Source organism: Caenorhabditis elegans, chromosome V, assembly GCF_000002985.6.
Source record: "Caenorhabditis elegans chromosome V".
NCBI classification, from domain to species: domain Eukaryota; kingdom Metazoa; phylum Nematoda; class Chromadorea; order Rhabditida; family Rhabditidae; genus Caenorhabditis; species Caenorhabditis elegans.
Genome location: NC_003283.11, coordinates 3059383 through 3085463, shown reverse-complemented (window position 1 = coordinate 3085463; position 26081 = coordinate 3059383). Strand labels below are relative to the sequence as shown.

The following is a 26081-nucleotide window of genomic DNA, read 5'->3' as shown; positions in this document are numbered from 1 at the left end:
TATTTTAACACAGTTGTCAGAAATGTATTTCGATACATTTTGAAACATTACTTGAATAACCCCATTAAAAATCAACTTAAGCATAAAAAATTTTTTGAAAAGTTTTTCAAAAAGTTTTTTTGATTTTTCGAAAATTTCAATTTTTTTTGTTTTTTTGGTTTTTTTGGTTTTTCGAAAACTTCAATTTTTTGTTTTTTTGTTTTTTGGTCCAAAATTTTTTTTTGTTCCCAGCCCTGATGCCTACATGCCTACATAATTTTTTTTACAAACAAACAAACGAATGTTAATATTTCGACATTTTGAAAAATTCGAAATTGCAAAAAAAAACAATTCATTTCAATTATCTAAAGTAACAAAATTGTTAAGTTTAACCCTCGAACCAACGGCATTCACCAATCCTGATCCACAATTTTTCGCTGCCTCAGTTTGTGCAAGGTTCTCTTCAAATCCAACATACAAAACATAGCCGCTTGGAAGATGATCTTTAGTTTCTTCAAATCCAACATGCAACCTGTACCGTATTCGAATGGTCTTTGGAATAATAATTTTTATAACAGAATTCCGAATTGTTCTATTGAATAACAGGTAGATAATGCACATGCTGTCACTGCTCCATCCCCACAGAATTTGACTAATAATTATTAGCGCGGGAGAGACGTAGAAGAAGCTCATAAAATCGTAGAACCCGGCGACAATCGCGTGGAAAATACAAAGCATAGCCGCTTGGAAGATGATCTTTTGAAGTTTTTTTTTGGATTTAAAAATATTTTCGACAATTAGAAAAACCTGTCGTTTGGATTTATATAGCCATGATGAAGTAGAATACCCGAAATTGAATAATAAGTGGTAAGATATATAACAATATAATGTAGACGTACACAAAACAAGTACTATGTTATTTATTGTATCTGGCTGGCATTCGTAGAGCTCTGGCTGGAAATTTAGCAATAAAACATACTTACATTTTTACTAAATACTTACATCCACTTGCGGAATAACATTTCTAACGGAAAGTGTGGATTTATTTCTACACATCTTTCGATTGCTAGCAGGATTGAGCAAACGCTTCCACCTAACCACGAAGCTTCACCAATAGCTCCATAGGCAAATATTGGGAGGGGATAGTGACAAAACGATATTCCAAGTATACCGAATATGCCAGCTGCCACTGAGTTCATGCTTACTGCAAGGATATCAAAAATAGAAAGCATCAGCATAAGTTGGTTGACAGGAACTTTGAGGTTGAGTTTCAAAAGTGCGAGAAAACATAGAAAATATGTAATCTGAAAAAAACTCGTATAACTTTCTCAAGAATAACAAAATACGCATTATTCGTCTGTTTCTTTTTGTAGTTTGTGAGTCGGTTTTCATGTTTTGGACATTAAAATTTCAGACAATGTTAGGAAATGCGCAGCCGACATTAATTTGGGATCGCGATGAAATTCTGTTTTCACCCCTTAGTTTTAGACTTAGGCTAATTGCGCAGCCGACATCAATCGGAGATCGCGATGAATATCTCTCACACCAACAATTGTTGATTTATGGTATTTGTGCAGCCGGCATCAATTCGGGATCGCGATGAAATTCTTCATTCACCCTTAGTTTTAGATTTATGCAGCCGACATCGACCGAGGATCGCGATGAATATTTCTATGTTAATACTTCCTAATAAAAATGAACTTACAAGAAAAATTACGCCACTTGCAAGGTAATAAGCTGCCAGAAAAGGGTGTCTCACATTGGAAAATGAAAATTTTTCCGAACATTCGTATTCTTCGGGTAAATTAAAAGAATGCGTGAAAATGTAATAAAGTGACATAGGTAGTTATACCGATTTCCAAAGAAATATTCCAAATTTGAAAAAGCTATTAAAATATCACATAAGAACGGTTTTCTAGCTGGCAAAAAATATATGTAGCTACCGAATATCCAAGTTTGGTTACAGAAAAAGAAACAGAATTAAAGTTTGTGCGGTTTTAAGCGAAATAACTTGTAATGCTCTGAAAATGAGGTTCTGACATGTCTTTGTTAATAAAGCTATAGTTGAGCACCTGTGAATAGTTTCTTCTTGTTAACAATTAGAATATAGAAAACATGATTAAGGCATGTATTTTCTAGTTGTCTATACGTATGTTTTGTTTGAAAAAGAATCATGTAAACATCAGAGCCATTGTTTTTAGATAAAAATGAAAAAAACGTTGTTTATTTCAATACGAAAAATACGAAAAAAATTCAATACGAAAAAAATAGAAAAACTCAGAACATTAACATTTTTAGATTTTTTTAAAATTTACATTTTTTTTGACAAAAAAAAGGACTATCAGAAAAAAAAGCGGCTAATGGTGCCCTGAAAAGGTGATGAAACATAACTTTATATGTTTTATTGTGAATTTTAAACATTTTTCAGATTTAAGAACATTTATTGATCCGACGAATCTAGTCAAAATTAATAAAATTGCCCATTTTGATAGCCGATCCCGCTGCGTTCACAATTCCAGTACCCAAAGTATGAGCAGCTTCAGTTTGTGCCAAGTGCTCTTCAAAGCCAACATGCAACCCGTACCGTATTCGAATAGCTTTCGGAATTATCATTTTTACGACCGAGTTTCGAATTGTTCGGTTGAATGATAAATATGCGATGCACATGCAGCCACTGCTCCATCCCCACAGTATTTGACTAATGATGATTAGCGATGGTGAAGCGTAAAAGAACATCATAAATTCATAAATTCCAGCGACAACGGCATGAAAAGCACAAAGAATCACTGCTTGGAATATTATCTAGAATTCAGATTTGAAGTTTTAAAAATTCGAAAAAGTTAGCATACCTGCCGTTTTGTTTTATAAAGCCAAATTGATGTGGAATATCCGAACTTGAAGAGCAGATTGTAAGATAGATAAAGATATAGAGTTGATGTACAGACTATCAAAATAATATTGCTAATGGTATCAGGGGTGCTCACAAAAAACGCAGGCTGAAAAAAATTCAAATTCCATATAGTTACTTTAAGCAAACTCACATCTTTGCCGGTCATCGGATCAAAAAACCAGCAGCTATACTGAAGTGAAAATAGAACAGGCTTGACGCACACTAAAGACCAAAAGCTGAGCATTATCATTGCAACAAGTACGAAACGAAAAACCCGTTTGCGGAAAATAAATTCCAATGGGAATTTTGGATTAATCTCCACGCATCTTTCAACGGCTAGAAAAATCGAGCACACGCTCCCACTCATCCATGATGCTTGGGCGACAGCTCCATAAATGAATATTGGGAACGGAAATTTGCAAAACGATATTCCAATTATGTGGAATAGACCCGTTGCTATTGAGTTACAGCTTAGTTGCAACATATCGACAATTGATAGAAAAAGCATCAGCTGGTAGACCGGAACTCGAAGATTGAGTTTTAAAATTGCAAGGAAGCATAGGAAGTAGAGAATCTGAAAATATTTGATATAGGGCTTCCGACTGAGCGAGGCGCGAAATGAGCTCTTATTTCCCCTAATTTGATGTATTTCGAAACCGTGAAAACTTTGAGCTTACCTCTAGAACAATCCCAGTTAGCAAAAAGTATGCCCCCAAAAATGGTCTGGTTGTGGCAGAGACGTTCACATTTTCTGGGCAATCGTATTCCGGTGGGAGACTGAAAGAGTGAGTGAATACATAGTAGAGAGACATGTTGAGCGACATTTTTGATTTTAAATCTCTTTTTCAATTGTTTGTTGAAGAACAAAATTTCGAAAAGTATTAATCAGCAATGAATGTCTGAACACAAAAACCAGATTATACGTTTTTTTGTGTCAAAATGAAGGCGGCTCACAATAGAGTATCACATGAGATAGTCGGAAATTGTCTACTGAATACAACTATGTGGTAAAACTAATCAGAAAAGTATAAATTATCGATGATCTGACACAATAATAACAGAACATTTGGGATGTTACAAGGAACTGGCTTAGCACTTTGAGCATCACTAGAAAAATAAAAAAACGAAAATGTCGAAATTTCGATCATTCTGAAAGTGGTTAACTGCCAAAATTGTCGAATTGTCAAAAAATTCTGTGAATAAGAGATCAGAATTTTTAGATTGTTTTTTTAAGTTGACAGGGAACATTTTTTATTGAAAAAATGCCGAAATACCAAATATTTTAAAACTCGGCAGTTGCCGAAAATGCTGATTGCCAAAAATTTCAACAAAAAAAATTCGAAATTCAATAAATTATTTTTGTATGTTTTAACAGAAAATGCAACAATACTTGAAATTAATCGGAATATCCAATTTTTTTGGAAAAATTCCCAGCTTATCAAAAACATCATAATTTTGGCATGAACAATTTGTAAACATACGATTTCCTGGAGTTTTTAGTTACGATAGTTTATCATATTGGACTATTATAAGTGTATTCATATAAAATGACAACATACGGTAACTCGTCTTTAATTAACCCCTAGACACATTTCTGTATGAGCCAAAACTCCGAGAAAACACACCTCTTTGGGATTATACAGCTATCTCCCTGTGCTAGAGCCTTATGTTTTTCATTCTCAATTCATTTTATAACACAATTATGCCTTCACTCAAATCATCGCTCTTCTACTTTTTGACTAATTCCTTCACATTATGGCCTGAAGCATATAGTTGTGATGAATCGATGGTGAATTCAGGGACAAGATGGCCAACTTATGCAATCTACCTGGTTGTTTCTGGAGGCGCTCTTTTAGTTAGTTTTTGGAAGTTAAAAAAATTAAACTTGTCAAATACTATTTTCAATTTGTTTTTAACGTAAACGTGGTGTTAGAGTGTCTCATTGCGGTTTGATCTACAAAAAATGCGGGAATTTTTTCCCAGGAAAATATGACGTCAGCACACTCTTAACCATGCGAAATCAGTTGCAAAGTCTGCGTCTCTTCTCCCGCATTTTTCGAAGATCAAACCAAAATGGGAAACTTTGACACCACGTGAACGTACGCATCTTGTTGTATTTTCAGACTTTATACATCCCATGCTACATTGCAATACTGTCTTCGAAATCTCGAACACCTACCTACCGATTAATGATAATACTTGGGGGTTTGGACTTAATGACTCTAATCTTAAGCTCCTTGATGACAGGATATTTCGCTTTCTATGGAGTCTCGTTTTGTCAGCAACCTATTTTCCTGTTTATAACGGGAAGTTTCATCATTGGATGTTGGGTTTCAAATTGCGTCGCGAGTATTCTTATGGCGATGGATCGTTGCGCAGAAGTGGATCCTCACTTCCCATTGGCTTTTCTTTTTGGCAAACGAATATTTATTATTGTGATTTTTGTATTGCTTTGTTATGGGATTTATGTCTCCGTATTCACTCAGCCAATCATATTTTCTCCTGAATACGCAAGCTATCTGTTCGATCCTTTGATTGGCAAAAATGTGAGTGCATAGGAAAAAAATTTGGTAATTATTTTAAATTTATAATAATATTACTAATATACAGCCTGATTTTTATCAAAATTATACCATATTGGTACACAATGCTGTAACATGTGTTTTGACAACAGGAATATATTTTTATTTATGTTACTATTTGATATTTAAGTTTGGATATTCAACATCAATGTGGCTATACAAGTCCAAAAGACAAGTTGGTAGCAATGCTGGAACAGTTTCAGTTCATCTAAAAAAAACTTTCAGATAATTGCACAGGGTGTCATTTTAAGCTTTTTCCACGCAGCAACAGCTATCATTTACGAGTACATTCTGTTTGTTAACCCTCCACAATGGCTCATCCTGGCCGCCCATATTTCTTGGCAGTGTAGCAGTGGATGTCTTGGAATTGCATATTTGACATTGAATCGGACAATACGAAATTCGGTGGTCAAGATGCTCATCCCTAAAAAGATCAGAAAACACTTCGGTTGGTATATTGGAGCCGATGAGCACGTTGCGTTGGAGCAAGCGGGGAACACTGCTGGGGCAGTTCTTAACGTAGCAGGAGTGGTCGTCAAGCTGGATAATTACTTACAGAATTAAATGTTCGAGATCTTGATAAAGTGTTTTGAAATTTAGATGTAAAATAAAAAATTCTAAACATCAGCTATTTTCATTTCTAGAAACTATCCCGGCATTCATTGAAATAAAAATTTTAACTTTCATTTCATTATATTAACTCAAAGTTCTGCTAGTCGAAAGTCATGAAATTATTCACTTTGATGACACATCCACCGGCAATCACGATTCCGGAACCAACAGTGTGTGCTGCCTCCGTTTTTTCCAAGTGCTCTTTAAAATCAACATGAAGCCCATAGCTCATTCGAAACGATTTAGGTATTATAATTTTTATAACCAAATTTCGAATTGTTCTATTGAATGTTAGATAGGCAATGCACATGCATCCACTGCTCCATCCCCATATGATATGACTGAGGATGATCAACGTTGGTGTATAATAGATAAACCTCATGAACAAATAAATTCCTGCAGCTACTGCATGGAATACACAAAGAATTATTGATTGGGAGATGATCTGAATGTACCTTTTAGTTGTTATATCTTGAAGTGCCTGCCTACCTAACGTTTTGTTTTATAAAGCCAAGTCGAAGTGGAATAGCCGAATTTGAACAGTAAGTTGTAAGAGAGATAAATATATAGTGTTGATGAGCAAATAACTAAAATAATGTTGTTAATGGTATCGGGATTATTGACGTAGAGTTCTCGCTGAAATTGTTCACTTATTTCTACTTTTGGGCCTGATCATAAAATATCATCTTACGTCTTTTCCGACCAACGGGTTAAACATCCAACAGCTATATTTAACCGAAAACACGACCGGTTTAACAAACAAAAAAAACCAAAAACTGTATAAGATTAGTGCTATTAATACAAAAGGAAACACTCGCTTTCGGAAGACTATTTCTAATGGAAACTTTGGATTAATTTCCACGCATCTTTCAACTGCCAGGAGAATTGAGCACGCACTTCCACTCATCGAGCAAGCTTGACCAACTGCTCCATAAATGAATATTGGGAGCGGATATTTGCAAAACGATATTCCTAGTATGCGAAGGATTCCAGTTGTGACTGTGTTCAGGCTCAGCGCTGCTATGTCAAAAATTGAGAGAATCAGCATAAGTTGGTAGACAGGAATTTTCAAATTAAGCTTCAAAATTGCGAGGAAGCATGGAACATATAGAGTCTGAAAATTTAAAAAAATATTATTTAAATGGAATATATACATTGCAAACCATTATATAAACTACTTACAATAAAAACTATTCCGCTAGCAAGAAAATAAGATCCCAACAGTGGGCTAGGCACAATGGAAACCGTTAAATTTTCTGGACACTTGTACTCGTCTGGTAAATCGAATGAGTGTGTGAAGACGTAAAACAGTGACATATTCAGAGACATTTTTAGATTTGGAGGTTTCTACCAAAACTTATTGCAAGTAACAATATGCCAATCACGACAAGGAAGAACCGAAAAATTATAGTAAAAAAATCTATGTTGCCGAGCAAGCATTATTCAACGTATGTAACTTCCTTTTGTCTCAGAAAACTCATCTGATATTGAAAAACATGTCTGATTGCAATACATTGATTTACGGTTTAATATGATTTACGGTTTAATATGACAAAGTAACCGTTTCGTATCAGGGCTGTGCGGCAACCGGGATTTTCGGCAATCGGCAATTGCCGAAGTTGCCGAATCCAAAAAATTTCGGCAACCGGCAATTGCCGAAGTTGCCGAGCCCAGAAATTTTCGGCAACCGGCAACTTTCGATTGACGAAATTTCGGCAACTATTCCGCAACCGGCAACCAAGTTTTGTTGAAATTATATTTTGAGCGTTTTGGAAAACAATAATGGTCGTTTTCTCGTTTACGGCGAAATATTAGCATTTTTCAGGCTCTCCGAATGCTTGATATCGGTCGTTGCCGAAGTTGCCGAACCCCAAAATTTTCGGCAACCGGCAATTGCCGAAGTTGCCGATTACAAAAAATTTCGGCAACCGGCAACTATTGGCTGCCGAAATTTCGGCAACTTTTCGGCAACCGGCAACTCGGTTGCCGGTTGCCGCACAGCCTTGATTTCGTATGCTTTCAAGATTTACATGACTACTCAGGAAAGTGAACTAGTCAGTGCAATAAGAATGGCTGATTACACTCGATTTTGATTAGATTATTATCAATTGAGTTTTTTTCGTTTTTGAACACATTTTCATATGAGTATAGGTTTTTTTTTATTTGAACAATTATATTTATTATCAAAAAAAATTTATAAGCAACCGAAAACCTATGCCAAGTTTTGCTAGTCAAAATGTATAAAATTATCTATTCTGATTACACATCCACCGGCATTAACAATTCCAGTGCCAACGTTGTGTGCAGCTTCAGTGTGTGCCAAGTGCTCTTCGAAATCACCGTGAATTCCATATCGCATTCTGATGGATTTAGGTATTATAATTTTTTTAACCAAATTCCGAATTGTTCTATTGAATGTTAGATAGGCAATGCACATGCATCCACTGCTCCATCCCCATAAAACTTGACTGATGATGATTAATGTTGGCGAGTAATAGAAAAACCGCATAAACTCATAAAGTCCGGCCACAATGGCGTGGAATACACAAAGAATTATTGCTTGGAATATAATCTAAAAATTTACTTGATTATTTCAAAGTAATCCTCATGTGAACTACCTGGCGTTTTGTTTTATAAAGCCAAATCGAAGTGGAAAAGCCAAATTTGAAAATTAAATTGTAAGACAGATAGATGTACAAAAGAGATGTGGTAACAACTAGAACAATGTTGCAAATGGTATCAGGATTACTGTCGTAAAGTTCGGGCTGAAAAATTGATAAATAATTTCTTGGAACCTAGCCATAAAAAATAATCATACATTTGTTCCGATCAATGGGTTATAGATCCAAGAACTAAGTATAACGGAGAACAAAACCGGTTTAACAAACAAAAAACACCACAAACTGAATAAGATGAGTGCTACCAGAACAAAAGGAAAAACGCTCTTCCGGAACAATATTTCCAATGGAAATTTCGGATTAATTTCGACGCATCTTTTTACTGCGAGGAGAATTGAGCACGCGCTTCCACTCATCCAACAAGTTTGACCAACTGCTCCATATAAGAATATTGGGAGCGGGTATTGACAAAACCATATCCCAAGTATATCAAAGATTCCAGTTGTGACTGAATGCTCAGTGCTGCTATGTCAAAGATAGAGAGGACCAGCATAAGTTGGTAGACAGGAATTTTCAGATTAAGTTTCAAAATTGCAAGGAAGCATGGGAAGTAAAGAGTCTGAAAGTATTGAAACATCATATTTATAGGAAATATATTGCAAATAATTATATACCTAAACCAAAGTTGAGCGGCAATTACCGTTTGGCAAATCGACAAATTGCCGGTTTTCCAATTTGCCGGAAATTTTGATTTTCGGCAAATTGGCGATTTGCTGTTTCTCGAAAATCAATTTGCCGAAAGTTTTTAGAGGAATTTTTTATAAGACGGAAACACTAAAAAATGTGCTTTTTAAAAAATATTTTAACCATTTTCTTTAGATGTTTTTACAGAATTGGCTTATTTTTTAAAAATATATGTAGGAACATTTATAGGATGCCTTCATTTGTGCCGATTAAAATTTCAATTCTGAAATTTCGAAAAAAAGTGAAAAACTACAAATTGCCGAAAACTTTCGGCAATTTGAATTGCCTTGAGGATGACCCGCAAGTAAATTTATTGTTTTAATAAAATTGCCGTTTTTCCGGCAAATTCGGGAAATCTACAATTCACCGATTTGCCGGTTTGCCGATTTGCCGAATTGCTGAAAATTTCGATTACGGCAATTTACCGGTTGGGCGGTTTGCCAGAAAAAATCGCTCGCCGCCCACCCCTGTTACAAACTACTCACAATAAAAACTATTCCGCTAGCAAGGAAATAAGATCCCAAAAGCGGTCTAGGCACAGTGGACACCGTTAAATTTTCTGGGCACTTGTACTCGTCTGGTAAATTGAATGAGTGTGTGAAGACGTAAAACAGTGACATATTCAGAGACATTTTTAGATTTGATGCTGATGAGAAAATGAAACGAGTTTTCAAATAAAGCTTTTTTGTGATGAAATGTACTGTAAAGACCAAAGAATAACACGCCAAGCACGACAAATAAGAACCGGAACAATTAATCAAATAATATTAGAAAGAGACAATGTAAATACATAGCTCGGCAAGCGGGTACTGTCCAACGTAATAATTTCCTGTTCCCATACATCTCTTCTGAAATCGAAAAACGCGTCTGATAACAGCACAAGGATGTACGTTTTTTTCATCAGGTAGGTAGACACAAATATGAAATACTCGGAAAAGGGGAAATAGGTAATCACGTAACATGAAGTAACATCAGATAGTCACGTAAAAACGCAAACCTCTCTGAAATTATAACTTTAAAAATTTTAACAATCCTTGAACTTCGACAAAGGATATCAGGAGATACTAATTGGTGGCTAGCGGGAATTGGAAATTGTTGGCAATTTTCGACATTTAAAATTTCGGCTTTAAAGGTGGTGTAGTCGAATTTTTTTATTGCCTTATTAGGCTCAAAATTGTCTGAAAACATCGAATTTTATAATGAAACTTCTTGAAAACGTTTCAGAAAAAGGTTATGAAGGCTCAAGAAATGCCCTAAAATTAATTAAATTCGCAGTGGCTGGAAACAATTTTTTGAAATCACTGTCAAATTTTGAATATACAAGTTGATTATCTTGCGTTTTAAACTTGATTACGATATTTGAAAGTCGATGGACGACAAGTTTTGGTTTAAAAAATCTAAAGATCAAATTCCGCTTTTAACTAATTTTAGGCCATTTTTTGAGTCGTCATAACTTTTTTCTGAAATGTTTTCAAGAAGTTTCATTATGAAATTCGGTGTTTTCAGACAATTTTGAGTTTAATAAAGCAATAAAAAAATTTGACTACACCACGTTTAAAAAATGTTCGACTCAAAAGAATGTTAGGAAATTTTTTTTTAACACTGGTTTTGAAAGTTTTTGGCAATCGAACAATTCGGCAGTATCTGTTTTTTTTTTCGGTGCTCGACAATTTCGGCAATTGCTGTTTTTTTAGATTAAACAATTAAACATTTTAGCCCATGAATCTGGTATCCCTAGACAAGCAAAACTCCTAAAACTTCTATAAAACAAAATTTCACACCTTATCATAAACTTTTTTCCAAAAATTATATTTCCCCGTTTTATGACAAAAAAAATTGAAAAAAAACTCCCGCTATAAAATCATTTAAGTGAGTTTCAGAAAAAAAACATGTTTTCGTCCAAATCTCGGAAGGCGCCTATCTAAGACTTCCACCCCAAAAAGTTCCGGAAATGTGTTCCAATTGGTCTCCCTTTTCGTTTTTCATATCTGCAAAGTTTTTCCTGGAAATTTAAAGATTTTTTTCAGTTCAACTTTTTATGTGTAGTCTTCTTAAACTTTTTTTTGCAAGATTTCTGTGACTAATCCACTAAGAATATATTTTTGAGCAGCCTTCATCCGTTGTCTCCTTGTTATTATTCACAATAATCTACATGTCGTGGAAATAATTGCAAATTTGATGAATAATCTACAAGAATTGAGTTTTCCAGTCCAGTTCATCACCCAAAAATTGCTCACTTCACTCCACCCCCCGCTTTTTTCAATGTGTAAATTTAATTTGTGACGAGAATGCGGGCTAGAAGAAATTGCAATTGCAACTTGGTGAAACTTTCGGAATAGTTTTCGGAAATGTTTCCGTTTTTTCCAATTTATTTCAACTTTAAATAAGATACTTTTTTAGTTCCTAGCTTAGAATTTTTGAAATGTCAGACACCTCTCATTTTCCAATCGACGAAGGGTCATGTAGTCCAGTTTCCACTTCTAGAATAGTAAACGTATTATTAGGGGTGTCAATAAGTTCCGGATCAAAAATCATAACTTTTTTCGTGGCAAATCGGTTTTTCTGAAAATGTGGGAATTTATGTTATCAAACATGGTCTTTCATTTGACGGTACTTTCAAAAGGTTTGACCACTCCATGTACCCTAGCTCGGAGCCACTTTTTTCAGGTGTATGCCCGATCTCGCTTCTTTGTAACTTTCAATTGAGACTTATGTGCGGATTTTGATTTATTAAGTATACAATGTAAGAATACAAAATTTTGGTAGTGACTAAGAAATTCTATCAAAATTTATATATGTATGAAAAAGTGTTAGAAACGTTTCAGACCTCTGCCGCTTAACGTATATTGGCTTTCTTCCCTTAGAAAAATTTCATGAATGAAGTCGAGTGTTTGATGATTCTCATCAAAAACCGCGAAAACAAAGAGTAAAAAATTATTACTGTTGTTTTTATTGGACCTTTTTTTTAACTGAGTCCAACAAATCAAAAATCAAAACCACTGCTACAATAACTAAAAGTAGACGAAAACGTCGTAGTAATCGCAACATATTTTTGTAGATCAATCCCTCTGGTCCATCTGAACTCAAATGAACTGAGCAATGAGCAATAGAAAAAAGCGATGTTTTAAAATTAGAAAGTTCATCACCACGGCAGCTTAATCTATTTTTCATTGTTTGTTTAAAAAAATCTAATCCTTTTGTATTGACGTACTTGCCGGAAACTGAGATTTCGGATATTTTCAGTTGTCACGTTTTTTCTTTCTTCCATTTCTATGCATATCGAACAAGTTCTTGTTTTTCGATAAACTAATATGGTGTGAAAATAATTGAAATTCGCATAGAATGCTCATTCCTTGATATGTGAGAAGTTGTGCTTTGCTGTTGTGCGAGATGCTCTTTTTTCCTCTTTCAGTCATCGCCGGGAAAAAAGTGATGAAGCTAATTTTTTGTCTGGATAGAAAAGCGAGAAAAATAAATATCCGAAAATATCATATTTTCTCCGACTTTTAAAAACATCTTTCAATGAGATTTCAACTTCCCCAAAATGTTATTTGAATTAATTCAATATCCACGCTGTAGCCGAGCATGTCTCCACCCCCTTTCTGGTCTAGTAGGATATTTCTAGTTTTTTTTTGACACACTTTTTTATCGAGGTGTCTGTAAATATTTTCATGAACTTTCAAATTTTTCTAGAATGGAAAATGATGGATTTGGGATAAATTCAAAACATTGCATAACTTAAGAATAATTTAAAATCTGGTTTTGAAAATAGATCGCGCGATTTTTTTTTGGTTTTGCCTTTTTTTGTGCGTCTTTTAGATTTTTATTCTAATTATTAAAAAAAAAACCATTAACAAATCTGAAAAAAAAAACAATCAAAAATCTCATCAGCAAACGCCCAAAACTGATTATTTTAGTATGATAATTCAACTTTTGAAACTAAAATTAATGCAATTTTTTGAGGTAGGCGCATGTAACCTTGCAGGGCATTTTTTATATAAGTAACGTAATTAAACTATCAAGTAATTTTTTTTAGAAATTTGGCAGAATTTTGATAAATTTGGCATTTTGAGACAAATGCAAAAAGGTTAAAAATGCGAAATAATTCATATTTTAGAAAATTTGACAAAACAAAATGTTAAACATTTTAGACCCATGTTGAATAAATGTTTCCTCATTAAACTTAAAATAATTAAAATAAAATAAGAATTTCAAAAATTGTTCGCCAATTTCTAAGACTATGAAGGCAGCGTCTCCTCTCTCCAAAATTGGAAAAAAACACGGAATTTTTTTTATTTTCTCTAAAATTTAATTGCTCTAAAATTTTGTAGTTTTCCCTTGATTTCAAGTTGTTTCATTAACCTTCTAATTTTACCTAAACTATTCCAGAATGTCTGTCACAATGGCTCTACAATCCCTTATAAAAAGTCCAACTCTAGACGACGAGCAAGAATATCTCGAAGAATGGACGAACAGCTCTCGACTTCTCTTCTACTCTGTCATTTCCATTTCTCTACTAACTCTCCCAATTCTTCTCTTGACCTTCTGCTACATTCTGTGCAGAAGCAAACGAAATGCGCACTTTTTGCCGTACTTGTGCTCAATATTGGCCGCTAATTTCGTTCTGCTGTCTACAATTTTTCTGAGTGTGCTTGCAAAGAATACGGATTTGGTCTATGGTGAGAAATTGGGTTAGCTTGATGTCAGCAGTTGTATTTTCTAGTTAAGGAAACTAAGTTTATTTAAAAAATTTGAACAAATCCATTTTTCGCCAAGAATCTGCAAAACGGGATAGAAATAATGTATTATATATAGGTGTTGGAAAAATTGCAAAAAAATAATTTTTAAAAAAATATTCTGGTGAGTCCTATTTCAAAGATTTTCAAAAACATACATATGCTCAAAACCAAAAAAATGAATTGTTCCCAATTTCAGACACCATTCCCGGCTTCCTTGTCTGCAAAATCTCGACATTTCTCGTCAACTCCTCCTCCTGCTTCATCTACTGGACATGGGTCGCCATGTTTGCAGAAGTACCATATCTATATTTATAAAAGTTTTAAGACATACACAATTTTCCAGAGGTGCTGTAACATATTCTTCCCACTTCGGTTTCGAACTTCGAGCTCATTCAAAACCGCCGGAGTTTTGTGCTCAATTTTGATATTTTCAATGAGTATTCAGTTGTGGACTCCTATTTTTATAACGGAAAAGCGACTTGATAATCATATGGATTATATTTATTGTGGGGAAGATCCAAGATATTCAAGGTAATTTTCTTTGCCAATTTTGACACTTTGCCAAAACTTTGATTAAAAATTTAAAACAAAAATTCTAAAAACCCACTGATGAAACTTCACTCTTTAAAAAGGAAACTACCTCAAGATTCTATACAATTTATTTTCAGCCAAACCCGAATAATAATTGTGCTGGAATGCCTAACTACCTTCTTCCTACCTCTAATCCTTACGATTTTCGCCGATATTTCGGTTTTAACATGGAAAAGTTCGTTTGGAATTGACATTGATTTGGTGTCCCGTGAAAAGATTAGCGGAAAAAATAGTGAGACAATGAAAATTGTGTCAACTAATAGTTTGAAGGTACGTTTCTAAAAATAAATTGGAAGCCGGAGAATAAAATGTTTTAGAATTCAAAAAAGCGCCGGTCAAATGCAATCCGTCAGTGCTTGATTTCATCGACAATCACGCTTTTTCTAAATCTTCCGAATTATAGCTTACAGGTAACACTTTAATTCTAAAAAAAAAAACTATAATGCAGTTAACCTGACATATTTCCAGCTCCTCGACGAGTTTTTAAACTTTCGCGACAGCAATTCCATTCAAGCGCGAAGAATATTTTTAAGGGTATGTGACAACATCCAGAACTTCCGCAAGCAGTCCAAAATATTTTCAGATAGACGCATTTGTTTACGTGCTGTATTTGATGCAATTTCCCATAACTCCACTTCGAATGTTCACTTTGTCGAAATCTCATACCAGACGGGGATCGTGAGTTTCAATTTGTTTTATTATATTTTTGACCTCTGTAGCATACTGAAAAAAGAAATTATTTCAAAATTACAGTCGTCATCGAAGGAATACGCTTATTGCTTAATGTTAACTACGATGATGGAATTAGCATAATTTGGTTTTCTCGATTTATATTGTTTTTTTTGTTGGTTTGAATAAAATTCTATTCGATTTTTTTAAAACATAAAAAATGTCGAAAAAAATTTTTTTTGGTCGACTTCCAAATTATTAGTGGCAAAAACTGAGTAATTGCCACTTTTTGACAGTAAATAAAAAATGTCACAATTTTTTTTGAAAAGTTTTATTATGGTATTTGGTCATTTTGGGACCAAATGAGTGGTTTTTAACAATTTCCCCACTGGCGCTACTCCATCTTTAAAACGACTATGAATTAGCAAAAAGAAGTTGTTTAGAAAAAGCTTTTTCGTTAAAAAAAAATTAATATCAGACATTAGAAATGTTGAAAACTCGAGTAGCCTCACTTCAGCCACGTGGTGCCATCACGGTTTGATCTACAAAAATTGCAGGAAGTTTTAGTTCAAAAAAAATATTACGTCAACACGTTCTCAACCATATGAAATCAGTTGAGAACTCTGCCGCATTTTTTGTAGATCTACGTAGATCAAGACAAAATGAGACACTCTGACACCACGTGTTCAGCTAAATGAAAGTATTGTGTTAACCTAACCGCATCCCATTGGAGTTGTGCTAATCAGAACCCCTGTGGACAAAAAAAAGAAGCAAAAACAAAATTCACATGCTTTAAATATTCAAATAAAACAATAATAAAAACCGACTAACACTAATAATGCTGTATTTTCTCACAATTTTGTCGAATATGACTAAAATTCAAGTTTTCATCACAGCGGCATCGAACTTATTGTTAATCTACATTACTTTATTTCATGTAAAGCAAATCGTTGGGACCTATAAATATATGATAATCATATTTTCATTTCTCGGAATCGGCTTTTCAATTTCCGATCAAGTAGCCAAACCCGTTATCTATAGCTATGCTGGAGCATTGTTATGCTTTAGCTATGGAGATGGTTGGTTCGATGAGTCTCTCGAATTTCGACAAGCGGCTCTAGCGATTTATTCTGGAATTTATATGGTTATTTTGGCACTGGCTGCTGCGCAATTTGTATATCGATATTTGGCATTAGTACATCCCGACTTGACAAAATGGTTCAAAGGTTTTGGGATCATGGCTTGGGTTTGTTATCCCATATCGCATGGAGTGGTAAACGGATTATTGATTTTTTTGTTGGCATCTCCGGACGAATATTCAGATCAATATTTGCGGTAAATGCACGCTGCGTTCACTGGGTCGCGGCGCTCCTCGCCCTGTTTTTATTTTTTGTTCAAAATTTCAGAAATGAATTCTTCAAAGAATATGATCTAGAAATCACAAATGTCGCAAGATTGTCGATGATTCCATTTGACACTGCCGGCAACTTAAGAATCAAAAACGCAACATTTTTGCTTTGCCTCTCATTTTTCATCAGTTGTCAGTACTCGATAATTATTTTTTGCGCCGTTCAAATGCACTTACAAATGAACAAAGAACTCCTCAAATTCTCAGTTGCTAACCAGAAACTACAGAGACAATTTTTCAAAGCACTCCTGGTTCAAATCTTAGTTCCAGCTATTTTATTTGTGCTTCCCAGTCTGCCATTTTTGATCACACCGTTTTTTAATATTGAAATTGGGTTCAATCCTGCTTTGAATTGTGCACTCCTGCAAATTTATCCACCAATTGATAGTATCGCTTTTATGCTTATTGTATCTGAATATCGGAAAATAATTTCCAAAACTCTTAAGAAATGCGGATCGAAAGCTCAAAATCAATCAGTAATTCAGTTTGTAACTTGAAATTGGCAATCTCTTTAATTTTGAACGCAACTTTAATAAATTAATTTGATTTTATAGTTTTTGATTTTTTGAAAAATTGAAATTCGAATTTGTTCTATCTGTTCCAGGGGCGAACGGCAAGTGCCGTTCGTCAAATTGATTTATCGACAAATTCGGCAAATCGGCAGACTGCCAATTTGCCGATTTGCCGGAAATTTTCATTTTCGGTACATTGCCGATTTGCCGAAAATGTTTAGACGGATTTTTTATAAGACGGAAACACTTAAAACTGTGTCTTTTTGAATTTTTTTAGGATTTTTCCGCATATTTTCATAGAATTTGCTTACTTTTCAACAAAAAAAATGTAGGAACATTCATAGGATGCGTTTAATTTTGCCATTTGAAATTGGAATTTTCAAATTTTCAAAAAAAAGTGGGAAACAACAATTTGCCAAAAATTTTTGGTAAACTCAATTTGCCGGTGTGCCGACTTTCCGTAAATTTTCAATTCCGGCAATTCGCCGATTTGCCGCCCACCCCTGATCTGCTCTACTCAGTCATATTAATATAATTCTCAAAAGAAAATATAAAACATTTTCATGAAGTAGGCCAAAAATTTAGATTTATTGGGCGAAAAGTGGGTATATTTCGAAAAAAATCAATTTATAACCACCGTGCTGGTTCTTCTATGGAACTCAGCCACTACGGGGCACACGGAATTTTCTTGAATTTCCTCAACACTTGACATATTCTGTCTGAAGCAAGGCAACACTTTTCGATAATCCTCATGCATTATAACCAATACAGCAGAGGAAATTAATCCATGTAGAGAAGCACATATAATCAATAAATTATTGAACGCCTGGCTGTAATAGTCCATGATTATGGAGAACATAGCGTAAGCTAGTGGGATTGCCAGGGTGGGTAGCGGAATTATTATTTGGGCATGTAACTTGAAAAGAATCATATTTCGAGCTCGAAATGCTCCTGAAGATAGTTGATGATTTTGCACTTGCTCCGAACATAATAAAAGTATGATCATTGTGAAGAAAAACACCTCTGAAATCACAACTAGTACAAGAACAGTGAATGCGATTATAATAGTGGAAATTTCGATGGATAGCACAAAAAATGGAGCATTCTGGAAAAATTCTGGAAGGCACGGTATGCGCTGAAAACAAGTTTTATTTTTTAGATATTTTTAAAATTGGCAATCTTTCAAAAATGCCCGTATACCTTGAAAACTGCAAGCACCGCTTTTTCTTGCTCCGGCACTTCTGATATTACAATCGTCATAATAGCTAATACACTTGAATAATGCATCATAATCCAAAATATTCGAAGTTTTTGCCACAATTTTGATCTTCCGCCGAAAAGTTCATAGAACCGACGTTCGAATGGCAATGGTGTAACAATGATCAGTACTAAAATCGAAAATAATTAGAGCACAAATCCCAAAATTTAAAATCACGAGAATAGGTCATGTGCCGACATTTACCGGGTTTCGCGTGCACAGCGAGGTGAACATAGTGCGGCGCGGAACCCGGTAGGTGTCGGGCCATGAAATAGTTTTTGTGTGTTTTCAAAAAAGACTTACAGGCAAGGCTCAAAACGAGAAAATAGATCTGCTCCTGGCAATCGACCGAAAACTGGTCTAAAAATCCAATTGAAGTTCCAGCCATAGCTGGTAGTAAAATATAGGGTGACTCGAAAAAATTCACAGAATAACTGAAAAATATCACCATTGAATGATAATTCAACAAGCTCCATTTCAAAGATTCCAAAGATTCTGATGATCTTTTGAGTATACAAAAAATTGCAATAATATGAATTGGCGTTGAGATCACTGATACAATGTGCAGGGATAGTGCCAAAAAATCGATAGAACCGAGTGGACTTTGTTGAAACGGCACGCAGTTGGCATTCATGACGACGGAAAAAAAACTTTAGAGCGTCAAGCTGAGCAGCGAACTTCGAAATCACCTGCTCCGTGAATTTGTACCTTTTGAGTTAAAAATTCCAGGACAAAACTAAACACATGATATTTTTAGAAGGGGGGAAAAAAATATTATCAAACGAGTCAGAAAAGAAATCATTTTTAACTTTAAAATGTATCTAGTTTGGTATAGCAATCCAAAATTTTTTTTTTCGACCCACAGAAGATGTCGGCAAAAATGTTCTTATTTTTATTTGGGAAAGTGGGTGTACTTCACACGGACAACTACATTAACTATAAGTTTTCTACCACGTGGTGTCAGGCTGTCTCTTTGCGGTTTGATCTACAAAAAGTGCGGGAATTTTTCGCCCAGAAAAATGTGACGTCAGCACACTCTCAACCAAGCGGAATCAGTTGAAAAGTCAGTGTCTCTACTCCCGCATTTCTCGAAGATCAAATCAAAATGAGGCACTTTGACATTACGTGTCTACTGAAACCCGAGCCGCGACGTGCCGTAAATCGACCCCAGCCGTGGCCGTGCTCAAGTGGCCTAATTCGTCAAAATCTTCCATTTCAAAATATGAGCGAAGCCAGATGCGCGTGATGTTTGTGAAAAGATGTGAAGAAATTCTTGAGTTTTTTGTTTCTAAAGTTTTCGAACATTTTGATTTTCCGAATGGCAAAAAAAATTGTTGCTTAAAAATTGAACTAGACACATGCTTAAAGGTGTGGAGTATAGTCGTTTGGTTTTTTTCCAGCAATGGAAAATGAGCCAAATATGAGTGTAAAAATATATAAAATTTTCCTAAATAGGAGGAGGGGGCAGGCGCGGTTTCAGGGCCTGATACCTGCCTCCAACCTGTTCGCTTCACGCTGGCCTCACGCCGCTACAGCGGAAAGTCAAAGTCAAAGGCACATAGTGCGAAAGGGGGTTTTTTCACCGCGGCCGACACTTTTCGGGTTGCGCGCTGTATTGTACTGGAGGTGCGGCTCGTGGTGTTAGGCAGGCGGAGGTCGTCGCCTGCATGAAAATGCCAGACAAAACCATTTTGAGAAAGTGTATTATCTCATAGGAATCTTGTAGTGTCTAGATGATTCTAATAGATATACAACCTCAAACTCCCTATATTCAAAAACAATCCAATAACATTACAATTTCTTATAACCGAAAAAAATTAAACTCCCCAATGATTACATATAGAGAATCATTTAATACGTACAAACATCAATACAACTGCATAAACTCCCTAGACGTTATAGAATCCATTCGCTACCCAAACACATTGTATATTTCATAAAATAATGCTATCCAACGAATCTGTAGCCTGGTACACTTTCGACTATGATATGACGCTGGCCTACGTCATTTTCAATAATTTTCAATTGAATTTAGATGCTTACGGATGCTCCGAAAACAAGCATTTTGCTATTAAAAATGATTATCAAATAAGATCTGCCTATTTTCTGATTTCTGGAAGTTTTATACTGGTAAATTTTTAAAACATTCATTATTCTTTTCAAGTTAACAGTCTATTTTTACCTAATTTTTGCCTGAATGTAGTCCACACGCGGTTTTGGCTTCCCTCATATTTTGTAATGCAAGAGTTTGCCAAACTAGGCCATTTTGGCTCGGCCATATCTGGGGTAGATTTACGGCGCGTTGCGTGCCGCGTCGCGGCTCGATTTTAGTTGTAAAACTATATGTATTTGTCCGTGTGGAGTAAACGACTTTCCCACGCGTTGTCCGGCAGGCGATTGTCAATGGAGCGCGAAAAATGCAATAAGGAAGGCCAGAGCCCCGTGAGTCCTCAAAAGTGTCCCTAGACATTAAAATTGATAAAGTATTATATAATATTCATTTATTTGCGCGGCAATTCCGTTTTCAGTGTTTGAAAAATTAATAAAAAATTATATAATTTTTTTATAGTTATATTCGGCATATTAAAAAAAAACTCGAACTTTCAGACCCTCTACGTCATCTGCCTAATTGCTATTATAAAAATCGAGCACATGACTAAATTGCCTGCTTATAAAACGATGCTATTTCTTGGCTTTTGTGACACCTGCGCCACGTTTATCCATTCTTTTGCAACAGGAATTTTCGGCCTATTTGGAATTGCATTTTGTGATTACCCTCTGCTAATTTTCATACTTGGCTCAATTGGGTTGGGCTCGTGGATGGGATGTTGCATTACCAGTATACTATTGGCATTTATCAGAGTCTGTGACGTGGATTCACAAAGTAAGCTCAAAAAAATGTTTGATGGTTGGAGGATATATGTGCTGCTGGCGATTTGTGGCGTCTACTTTTTTGTTGCGACATTTTTGACAAAACCGGTGGTGTTCAATCCGATGTCTTGGTTTTTCGATCCGAATGTTGGGAAAGACGTAGGTTTTTTAATAGTTGAAACCAGGAGTGTGCGGCAAATTTGGCGAATTTGCCGAATTTACCATTGCCGCACACCTCAACGATTTGACAATACAATTTTGACCAAAACTATTGATTTTTTTCCCAGAAATTTAGTAAATTGATACAAAATTGAAAAAAAAGTCATTCACTAAAAATGCTATTTTCAGCCGTCAATCTACATAAGTACCATTCATTATTTCAACAACTTCTCAGTAATCATTTGCACCGTCCTATTCTACGGATACATTGCATATGTTTATCTGAAAGAATCTCGATCAATTGCGTCGAAACAATTGTCAAAATCTCAAATTTCGGTAGTAAAACTTATTATCATGTAATCCAAAAATCCAATGATGTTTTTAGATACTCCTTCAATCATTTTTCTTTTGCTTTTTTCACGTTATAACCGCAATTGCATACATTGCAATGGAATTTTTATCAGCGTCCGATTTTTTGACACTTCTTGGGCTTTTGGGATGGCAGTGGAGTAGTGGTATTGCTTTTGAGAAGCACTTTGGGGAAACAAATCGTTGTATTTTTCAGGATCTGTGTGCATTGTGTACTTGACGCTGAACAAGACAATTAGACAAGCAGTGAAGAAGCTTTTGTGTTCGAATGTTTCAAATTCTGTTGGACTTGCCACATTGTGAAATTTTAATTTTAAATGAAAGTTTGGCGGGAAATTTAAATTTTCTGTAAAAAATTTGGGGAAGGGGGATTCAAATTTCATGGGAAAAATTTAACGAAAATTCAAATTTTCTAAGAATAATTTTTGTTGGGAAATTCAAATTTTCTGTGAAAAAATCTTGAATGAAAACTCAGATAATTTTAGCGGGAAATTGAAATTTTCTGAGAATAAATTATGGGGAAATTTTAATTTTTTCACAACAAATTTGGCTGGAAAATCGATTCTTTGACGAAAAAGATTCCGGGAAAAATACATTTTTCTACAACATTTTTTAGAAATTTTTTTGGTGGAAATTCGAATTTTCTTTTTAAAAAAACTCACTTTGACTGGAGAAACTGGTTTTTTTGGAAAACTTTTTTGTTACGAAATTCAATTTTTTTTAAACGTTTGGCTTGATATCAAACTATTTTATTGCATCAAAAGTTTGGTTTGGAAACGATCTACTACCCAAATGAAAATAATTATTTTTCATAAGAAAAGTTCCATACTACAATTTTGAAAGTTATAAAAACTTCAAAATTAATTAATTATGTAGGTTTTTTTCTGTTTCGATCTTGTTTTGCTTCTTTTGTTTTGAGATTTGGGCGGAATTAATTTGGTTTTTCCTCACCCAAATCTACAAACTTCCCAAATAAATTTTCTTGGTCTAATTTTTGGAATCAAGAAAAAAACGTTTTTTTCTGTAGACAATGAGAAGCAACAAAAAATCTGATGTTAGAAATTCGTTCTGAAAGTGAGATTTTCACATCTTCTGACTTATTATCATCTAGTCTATGATTCAAAAAACGAAAGACTGACGATCTCTATAATTGTACATATATCACAAATTATAAACCTCCCGAGACCAACTTTCCGTGAAAGCACTCTCACAATAACAAGTCGCGTCGCACTGATTATTTAAAAGCTCTTCTTCGCAGCTTCATAAATCACATTTTGTGCTCTAATGGCCGAGTATGTTGCTTTCGTTTTTAATTGTATTTCATTCGACTATGAAAAGACACTGTCGTACTTTATTCTCAACAACTTCCAATTGAACCAGGATTGGTATGTGTGTCCAAACAATGTCAGTTATCATATTGGAGTTGAGCACAAATTTTGGGGTGCCACAATTTTTTGCATGGGTGTCTTCATCTTGGTAAGTTGACTTTATTTCTGGACTTTTTGCAATTATATTGACTGAAGTAGTTTTTTTTTGTTTTTTTTTTTTGAAAATATTGTGCACCCTAATTTTCCCATTGTGACGCCACAATCGTTCTTCGTAGAAAAATTTGAATTTTCTGAGAAAAAAATTTAGCTGGAATTTCAAGTTTTTTGAGAAAAAAATTTGGCGAAAAATTCTGAGAAAATTAAGAACTAAAAAAAATTGAAAACTCCTATAACTTTCTTGAAAAATCTGGAAGCTTCTAAAGCTTTCCAGAAACATTTGAAAACTTTTAGAATTTTTTAGGGTGCACAAAATTTCATGAAAAGGCTCAGAAGGCTTAAAATTTTTCAAACACAAAATATTAGTATTCCCAAGTCGGAGCACACGCTTCACGGCTGGTAAAAACATATAAGCTTCAGACACTCTACACGGTGTGCCTTCTTGCCATCGGCTCAAGCCCCCAAATGAAAACTCCGGCTTACAAAATCATGATGTTTCTCGGAATTTGCGATGTCATCTCAGTGCTCATCGACTCTATTGCCAACGGTATTTTCGCGTTTTATGGTGTCACTTATTGCAACTACCCGACACTGATTTATGTGCTCGGAGCATTCAGTTTGAGCACGTGGATGGGATGTTGCGCGTCGAGTTTGGTGCTCGCCGTGATTCGTGTGTCGGATCTGAACTCTACGAACACATTCAAAAAAAGCTTCGATGGAGGGAAAATCAATTATGTGCTTTTGGTCTGCTTTGCCTATGTGTTTTATGGAACGTTTTTCACAAAACCAGTCATCTACAACACTGGATACATGACATGGGTTTTTGACCCGAATATTGGAAAAAGTGTTAGTTTGTTGAGTCCCGAAGGAGCATGACTCTTTCTGATCGGCTTTCTGACTTCGTTTGATGTGTGGTCCTTAAAAGTCAAGTGATTACCTCAAAATCGTTAGATCTATTGTTTGTTTTGTGATTTTTGGAACATTGGAAAATAGTTAAACTTACAATTATCTTGATTTTCAAAAAGTAGAGTTGTTTCTAAAAGTAATAGGACTCCATACGTATAAAACAGACTGCAAATTCTAAAATGACTAGAAATTATGAACACTGGGCCAGTTCAAAATTCACAGAAACCCTACAATACTTCTACAGTACTCTTACAATTGGCAGTTTCCGGAATAGAAAATGTCCGGCAAATCGGCAAAATGCCAGAATTTAAAATTTTAGACAAATCGGCAATCCGGCGAACTGCCGATTTGCCGAACTTGCCGGAAAAAACGGCAATTGCCAAAAATTTCTGGCAAATTGTGGCTTTGCGCTTTTTTTTTTTTTTTGGAAGTTTCAGACTTTCAATTTTAGTCGGCAAAATTGTACGCATCATTCGGATGTTCCTACATCTATTTTGAAAAGTTAGCGAACTCTATGAAAAAATCTAGCCGGTTTGCCAATTTGCCGGAAATTTTCAATTCCGGCAATTTGCCGATTTGCCGGAAATTTTCAATTCCGGCAATTTGCCGATTTGCCGGAAATTTTCAATTCCGGAAATTGCCAATTTGCCGGATATCAATTTTCATAGGATGCGTGCAATTTTGCCGATGAAAATTTAAATTCTGAAATTTCAAAAAAAAATGTGCAAAACCACACATTTTCGGCAAGTTCCGTTTTTCCAGCAAAAGCGGCAATCGGTAATTTGTCGATTTGCCGATTTGCCGAATGTTTTCAATTCCGGCAATTTGTCGAATTGCCGGTTTGCCGAAAGTTTTCAATTCCGGCAATTTGTCGATTTGCCGCTTTGCCGGAAAAAATCGTTTACCGCTCATCCCTGACCCTCACAGTAAATTTATGTTTCAGTCGTCCAACTACGTGAACTACATCCACATTTCCAATAACTCAATGGTGGCAATTTTAAGTATTTCGTTCTATGGATACCTTGCCTCTATTTACTTGAGGGGAAACTCCACTGCTAATGCATCGAAAAAGTTGTCGAATATGCAAATCAAGGTAGGAATTTGATCGAGTTTTAAAACATTTATTCAAAAAAAATTAAGATTTTATTGCAATCCTTCCTATTCTGCTTTTTCCATTCCGTCAGTGCACTTTTGTATGCGTACATGCAACTTTTCGTCGGCACAAGCACACTTATTCTAATTGGACATCTGACTTGGATATGTGATAGTGGTAATCAAGCGGTACTTTTGGAAGATCTTCATTAATTTTTTTTTCAGGCTCCGTGTGCATTGTCTATTTGACACTCAACAGAACAATCAGGCAGTCCGTAAAAAGATTGATATGCCCGGGAAGTCAGAAAGTGATTCAAGTCAGCAGTTTGTCCAATCGTTGAGTACTGTTGGCTGGTTTTGCGGAACATTCGATCTACTAAATTAAGAAACGTTTCACTCATTGAATTTTGTAGTAAATACACCTCTTATGTATGAGAATAGTTTTTTTTTTTGAAAAATAAATTTTTCCGAGACACTACAGACTGCGTGAAACCTACAGACCATTGGGAAATTATTTGATGCTCATTGAGAAGTGCTCCTGATCACAATAATATTATTTGGTGTACTAACGTACATCATCCGATGTCCGTGTTTGAAA

General features: G+C 35.1%; 7 protein-coding genes, 1 non-coding gene and 3 pseudogenes across 11 annotated transcripts; 6 read left to right on the top strand and 5 right to left on the bottom strand.

Moving 5' to 3' along the window:
- Positions 1-336: 336 nt before the first annotated feature.
- Positions 337-1819, bottom strand: srt-71 (annotated as a pseudogene). Its single transcript has 3 exons — positions 1685-1819; positions 982-1283; positions 337-947 (listed from the first exon to the last, which is right to left on the bottom strand). Coding segments are annotated over exons 1-3 (1048 nt in total).
- Positions 1820-2216: 397 nt separating this feature from the next.
- Positions 2217-3693, bottom strand: srt-7 (Serpentine Receptor, class T; the record flags this gene model as incomplete). Its single annotated transcript, NM_071441.2, has 4 exons — positions 2217-2781; positions 2829-2975; positions 3021-3443; positions 3547-3693. 4 exons carry the CDS (start codon positions 3691-3693, stop codon positions 2437-2439), a joined length of 1062 nt encoding a protein of 353 aa, NP_503842.1. The 3' UTR covers positions 2217-2436.
- Positions 3694-4571: 878 nt separating this feature from the next.
- srt-5 (Serpentine Receptor, class T) lies at positions 4572-6015 on the top strand (the record flags this gene model as incomplete). Its single annotated transcript, NM_071440.2, has 4 exons — positions 4572-4724; positions 4993-5415; positions 5480-5626; positions 5677-6015. 4 exons carry the CDS (start codon positions 4572-4574, stop codon positions 6013-6015), a joined length of 1062 nt encoding a protein of 353 aa, NP_503841.2.
- Positions 6016-6163: 148 nt separating this feature from the next.
- On the bottom strand, positions 6164-7392 carry srt-9 (annotated as a pseudogene). Its single transcript has 4 exons — positions 7246-7392; positions 6755-7177; positions 6558-6699; positions 6164-6507 (listed from the first exon to the last, which is right to left on the bottom strand). Coding segments are annotated over exons 1-4 (1056 nt in total).
- An 898-nt stretch (positions 7393-8290) lies between these two features.
- Positions 8291-10057, bottom strand: srt-10 (annotated as a pseudogene). Its single transcript is given in 5 exon segments — positions 8291-8635; positions 8682-8828; positions 8882-9163; positions 9166-9300; positions 9911-10057. Coding segments are annotated over 5 exon segments (1056 nt in total).
- Positions 10058-10688: 631 nt separating this feature from the next.
- On the top strand, positions 10689-10709 carry 21ur-14628. Its single transcript, NR_068656.1, has one exon.
- A 3106-nt stretch (positions 10710-13815) lies between these two features.
- Positions 13816-15539, top strand: C50H11.13 (G-protein coupled receptors family 1 profile domain-containing protein; the record flags this gene model as incomplete). The annotated part of the gene is made up of 8 exons (NM_071437.5): positions 13816-14104; positions 14361-14458; positions 14508-14695; positions 14833-15025; positions 15073-15165; positions 15224-15289; positions 15339-15433; positions 15509-15539. The coding sequence occupies 8 exons, from the start codon at positions 13816-13818 to the stop codon at positions 15537-15539; spliced, it is 1053 nt and encodes a 350-aa protein (NP_503838.2).
- Positions 15540-16262: 723 nt separating this feature from the next.
- On the top strand, positions 16263-17329 carry str-40 (Seven TM Receptor; the record flags this gene model as incomplete). Its single annotated transcript, NM_071436.1, has 2 exons — positions 16263-16759; positions 16831-17329. 2 exons carry the CDS (start codon positions 16263-16265, stop codon positions 17327-17329), a joined length of 996 nt encoding a protein of 331 aa, NP_503837.1.
- A 585-nt stretch (positions 17330-17914) lies between these two features.
- On the bottom strand, positions 17915-19236 carry srh-185 (Serpentine Receptor, class H; the record flags this gene model as incomplete). Its single annotated transcript, NM_071435.2, has 3 exons — positions 17915-18479; positions 18545-18732; positions 18906-19236. The coding sequence occupies 3 exons, from the start codon at positions 19234-19236 to the stop codon at positions 17967-17969; spliced, it is 1032 nt and encodes a 343-aa protein (NP_503836.1). The 3' UTR covers positions 17915-17966.
- A 1709-nt stretch (positions 19237-20945) lies between these two features.
- srt-16 (Serpentine Receptor, class T) lies at positions 20946-22304 on the top strand (the record flags this gene model as incomplete). Its single annotated transcript, NM_071434.3, has 5 exons — positions 20946-21044; positions 21210-21632; positions 21822-21968; positions 22018-22147; positions 22198-22304. The coding sequence occupies 5 exons, from the start codon at positions 20946-20948 to the stop codon at positions 22302-22304; spliced, it is 906 nt and encodes a 301-aa protein (NP_503835.3).
- Positions 22305-23285: 981 nt separating this feature from the next.
- Positions 23286-25824, top strand: srt-15 (Serpentine Receptor, class T; the record flags this gene model as incomplete). The annotated part of the gene is made up of 5 exons (NM_071433.2): positions 23286-23477; positions 23906-24331; positions 25335-25484; positions 25532-25661; positions 25709-25824. 5 exons carry the CDS (start codon positions 23286-23288, stop codon positions 25822-25824), a joined length of 1014 nt encoding a protein of 337 aa, NP_503834.2.
- Positions 25825-26081: the final 257 nt, after the last annotated feature.